Source organism: Chrysochloris asiatica, unplaced genomic scaffold (assembly GCF_000296735.1).
Source record: "Chrysochloris asiatica unplaced genomic scaffold, ChrAsi1.0 scaffold00482, whole genome shotgun sequence".
NCBI classification, from domain to species: Eukaryota; Metazoa; Chordata; class Mammalia; order Afrosoricida; family Chrysochloridae; genus Chrysochloris; species Chrysochloris asiatica.
The window spans coordinates 814,035-819,661 of record NW_006409000.1 but is presented as its reverse complement, the minus strand read 5'-3'; the positions used below and the strand labels follow the sequence as shown (position 1 = coordinate 819,661).

At 41.1% G+C, this 5,627-nt stretch overlaps 1 gene segment (V, D, J or C); it reads left to right on the top strand.

Annotated features, from left to right (window-relative positions):
• Window positions 1–1,245: 1,245 nt before the first annotated feature.
• LOC102841077 overlaps window positions 1,246–5,627 on the top strand; it is a 9,284-nt gene continuing 4,902 nt past the window's right edge. The window contains 2 exon segments of the V gene segment in view: window positions 1,246–1,294; window positions 1,652–1,968. Coding sequence covers window positions 1,246–1,294; window positions 1,652–1,968 — 366 coding nt within the window.

Below are 5,627 nucleotides of genomic sequence, written 5' to 3'. Positions count from 1 at the left end.
CACGGAACAGCTGTAGTTTTGAACTGCTGACCTTATGGTTCACAGCCCGATTCGTAACCCCTACACTACCAGAGCTCCTACACCGAGCAGATAGTGTCCCTGAAAATCAACCATCTTTAATGAAGGTCCATGAAGATGACAGTTATAGGGACAGACTATTTTGAGACACTAAAATGGGACCCATTTTTATCCTCCCACATATGGAGTCTCCCTTTGAACCACAGATTCATGGCTCAGGAATGTCAACACACAGGCCACGAAGGGCACCTATGTTCTCATATTAAACAAGAAACTGGAATCATCATAAATTTCTCATTCCACATGACAAATAGACTCAGAACTGAAAAAAGTTGAGCCCTCTTAATGTCTGTCATTTGATAAAACCAAATTATAACTTCATAAGATTATATTTTATGATAAGCCAGATTGTAACAGTGTTTTACCAAGAATATCATATTTACCTCCTGTGGCATAACATTCTTTCCCTTTCCCTCTGTGTTTTAAACTGCACTATTTGATATCATTAAGAGACAGTTTTATCCTCCTTGTCAAGTTCTTTGATTAGAATACTGTTCTAAAGTGTAGTTCACTGGATCTAAGGAAAATCGTTTCTAAGATTGGCATGCAACATTGTTAAATAGATGTTGGTGTTATTGAGCACCATGGAGTCTGTTCCAACTCATAACTCTGCAATGGGATCCTGAGGAGTGGCTTATGATCTTGAACTGCCCACTTTACACTTCAAACCCACCTTGTTGTCCAGCACACTTACTCACAGTGTCACACCAGGACTTCTGGTAGCCTGATAATAGTAGATATCAGACAAATGTCATCTCAAGCCCATCCCTTATTTGAAGACACATGATGGGGAAATGAGGCCTTTGTTTTTCTAGATTTCTGGGTGAGAGGCAAAAGGATACCCATCTCCACATCATCAGGGTCTCTGATGCATTATTAGAATGGCAGGGCTTTGTCCCATGTGTCCTGTCAAGACCTCAGTCTTCCACAGTCAGTAGTTAGCACTCATGAGAGCAGCCAAGACTTAACCTCTTTTCTTCCAAACACAGACCTACTTTATGATGTTTTGCTCACAGGAGAAACACAACATCCCCTTTCCACACTACTGTGCCCACCACAGGATTTGCATATTGTTCCACTGGGAAAACCTGCCTTTGCAAATTTGAGTTAAAACGACAGCTTTCATCTCCCTTTACTTATCAGAACTCCTCAGTTCAGCTTCTCAGAATGATGGTCACTGCTCAGCTCCTGGGGCTCTTACTGCTCTGGATCCCTGGTGAGGACCTAGGGGAGATGAGAAAGAGAGGGGATTAGGAGGGAAAGCTTTAGGGACATCAGTGGTTCATAGATGGATTCTGTTGGTGTGGTGAATGGACATACACTATTTTTATTTGCAGATGTGAGGAAGAAATGAGAAGGAGACAGGACTTATTTTGTGGTTAAAACAGTAAGAATGTAATAGGGGGTTGGTGGGGACTAACTGGACAATTTGATACATGAAGAATCAAAAATAGTTAAAGGAAAAAGTTTATAAACTTCTTCTATCTATAAAATAACAATAGCAACAGAAAGGAATCATGAAAACCCCTGATGATGTTGGCACATAACTTTGATTTCCTTCTCATTATTTTAGTAACCAGTGGGGATATTGTGCTGACCCAGACTCCGTTCAGCGTGTCCATCATGCTTGGACAGCCAGCAACCATCAGCTGCAAGTCAAGTCAGAGCCTTGTAGATAGTGATGGAAAGACCTATTTGTACTGGTTGCAGCAGAAGCCAGGCCAAGCTCCGCGTCGTCTGATCTATCAAGTTTCTAACCGGGACACTGGGGTCCCAGACAGGTTCATTGGCAGCGGGGCAGTTACAGATTTCACTCTGAAAATCAGTAGAGTGGAGGCTGAGGATATTGCAGTTTATTACTGTGCACAAGCTACAGGATTACCTCCCACGGTGATACAGCCCTGCACAAAAACTTGCAATGGTGTGGCCCAGCTGACAAAACATGTGTGTTTTTTTTCTGAAAACAGACATTGCACACTGTCTAGTGTAGTGAAGAGGAAGATATGGGGGAACTCAAGGCACTGAGTTGTGACTGAGGGCAGGTTAATGGGCAGATTTATACAGGCAGGATTATATCTACCGCCAGGACACATTCAAGGTTCAGCTTGTATTTCTATTTCTACCTGATGATGAGGTGTTGATATCCATAAATCTATGACTTGGTGGATCAGACACAACTCAGTCATAAAGGAAAGTGCATATCACATGGCTGTTTGATGTCCTATGGTAAAGGCTTATTTGGTGTTGTCAAGGGTTAAGCAAGTCCCTGTGTCCTATTGTCATACCGTGGGATAAAGCACTGGAACAGTAGGCCAGCTTGAGCCACAAGGTCACTGATTAAAACTCACTAGCTGTTCTTGACAACCCTGTCCAGGGTTGCTATGCGCTGGAACTCTCTCAATGGTGCTTAACAAAAATAGTAAGGCAGAACCCTAACTCAGGAAGAGGGCTGTTACCTGCAGAAGAGATCATGGCATTGTCCCAGTACTCTAAACGTGTGTCCTGGGATTCTTCTGTGTTTTATGTGACAAGGAAAGCTACTACCATTTAAAAACAAGCTGGAGAGCTAAGTACCTGTGGTCATGAATTTATGCTATTTGCTTAGACCCACATTTACAGAGAGAGCCTCTTGTCTTGTCTCTGCATCGGGAAATGTGTACACTTTCTATGCTGACTTGTGAAAGTGGACCAAGAATTCACCAGTCCTTTACCTCTATAGAAACCAAAAACTTTTATAACCAAATGACTTGTACATTTTTCTCATCTTAGAAATAACAATTCATAATATTCAAATTGCTATTCAAAAGTCCAATTTTTGAGATTAAGTTTGTGTGATACAACTAGTCAAACACCATATTTTGTCAATGAAGAAAATTCTGATCTCACCAGAGCCAGGTGCAAAGATTCCATAAAGAAAATAATGCTGCTTCTTCAATACACTGATGATGGGAGAGGTGCTCAGCATAGACAAAGAAATTTCTATCATTTTGCTACTATTCTCTGAAGTTTTCATGAAAATATGTTACTGTTTATTCACGTTTTAAAACTGTCATTTCTATTTTTTTACTCTTATTTCAGTTTTGTTTTTCTTTTGGAGAACAACTGCATGGAGTTTCTTACTCTTGCACCGTGGTCCTGGTATCTGTACTATTACATCATTAAGTATTCTTTTTTTTTTTTAAGTGTTTTATTGTGAATTATATGATAGTTTACATGGGAGAACATTAGATTTACATTCATTATTCTTTTTTTTTTTAAGTGTTTTATTGTGAATTATATGATAGTTTACATGGGAGAACATTAGATTTACATTCATTCTATTATACATCATATCATTGCCATGGTTACAGTCCCCTCCATGCATCATCAACTGACCAAACGGTAGACCCTGCAAGCCTGCCCCCGACACTATCTCCCCCCTCCACCCCCAGTCTTCAGCACACAGTTGCTCTCCCTCTCTGGATCTAAAGTCTCCAGCTGCTCCATCGCTCCACATCATCTATTTTTCTCTGTCTCCATTTTTATAATGGTTAACTTAGCCCATTGTTTTTGTGTTGATTTGGATTTATAGTGATGCTACAGAACCTATTAGAACTGACCTGTAAAGTTTCCAAGGCTGGAGAATTCATTTTGCTTGGATCCATTATCAAGACTCGTGGAAACAGAAGTCAAGAATTCAAATTATATCCCTGTCCCTTGGAGCAGGAAATGCAGCTGCTGTGAGCATTGGTGGCTAAAGACCTGGAAGTGAAAGGAGGGGAGGGGGGCTTCTGAGCTATGTGACCAGGAAGCTACTGCTCATCTCTTCCTCTCTTCAGCTGCATCCTGTCTTGGAAATAACTTTTATACTAAAACTAAAGGAGAAAAAAATGTACTTTCTGTCCCTCACACCTTCCTTTCCTGCAGTCATCTGTCCTGTGAGAGAGCCCTGCATGGCCACTCTGCTGTCAGGGCCAAGCTGCTGAGCCCTGGCTGCCATGGGGCATCCTCTCCACAGCCCCTAAGTATCCCTTCTCTGCCCAGCCCTCCTTGTCTTTCATCTTCACGTTCTTCTTCCCCAAGGTGCTCAACAACAAGTGACAGCTGCAGATCTACAACCAGAGCTTGCAGGAGCTAATGGCAGAATATTATAAACATCACTGATTTCCAGAGAAGCTGTGCAAAGGATCAGTTTACGGCTTTGTTCACATCAACCATAAAATGGATCCTTTGATTGGGCAAGCAGCACAGCGGATTGGACTGTGCAGTCAAGAGCTGTTCAAGTTTCTTCCCAGGGAACTTCCAATCTTGGTTGACTCCTTCAAGTGTCCTACACAATCAGAGAGGATGGCTCTAGCTGTGTGCTGTATGAAGACTCACCAGCTGGAGGTAGCACACAAAACAGCACCAACATGTAAATGGTAGAATCACAGCAGAATCAGCTTTAAGGAGGAACTTCACTTGGCAGAAAGTGTTCTTCCACTTAGTCTGACTCTATCAGACTAAGATGTAGTCTATGGATGGATCATCTTACAATGGATGCATAAATTTGATTTTTGCTTTAGGTGGGTTCCTCTTGGGGACGGAGTATGGAATTTAAATCATGTCACAGTTTTGAAGATTTGGCACAAGATAGAGTGGTACAAAATTAAATAAATAAATAAATGACAGTGCCATAGAGTTCAGTGAACTAATTTCCAGAGCTCAGAAGCATCAACCTGTGTAATGGCAAACAGACTTATAAAGCAGCTGACCCATAGCAGATGTAGATGGAAAACACCCCCGACTTTGGCTGGCTTAAAAGAAAGCGGTAGGACACAACATTCAGAAATGAAAAAGGATCAATTGTTTATCTGGAGATGACTGATTATCAATGACATATACTCAATGTCTGGTCCATTTCTTTCCAAACTAGACCCATGCACTAATATTTTTTTTTTTATTACTATTACATCTTACTGCATATCCAGTTAGTAGTGCTTATAATTGGCCACATCAGAAGCATCATTCCAAGTAGGGTTGATTTTAATATAGAGAATTCAAATCTAGACACAATCTTTCAAATCCCTAGGGATGGATGGTAGGGATGCACATAAAACAAATGACTGATTCCCTGGTGGTTCTCCAGAATCTGAGTGCATCTACCACTGACCATATGGTTATAACCCTGTGGCTTTTGGCCCATCTAGGAACCTAGGTGTCATTGTCTGATGTTCTCAACGAGACCTTGTAAATTATTTGTTCAGTTTTGAACTGGTGATAATTTGCATTTCCACCATAGATATACGAAATCAGAATGAACAGTTTAAGACAATTCCTAGTGAGTATTTGTATAGTAAATTTGGACAACCATTGCTCTACAGGTGGTCTCAGAATTGGCTCCTAAATATCAGGATCAGGACTGCCTGGGAAATTGTAAGAAATGTACATTGTCAGCAGATGTTTGAAACTAGAAGTAACTGTTTCAAAGTCTTCCTCTCCACTCCCTTCAACACATCATCATCAGGTGGTTCTCTGCCCTCACCTCTTTCTGCTTGTCTGCCCACTGTGGCTGATGAAGCATGTTGAAT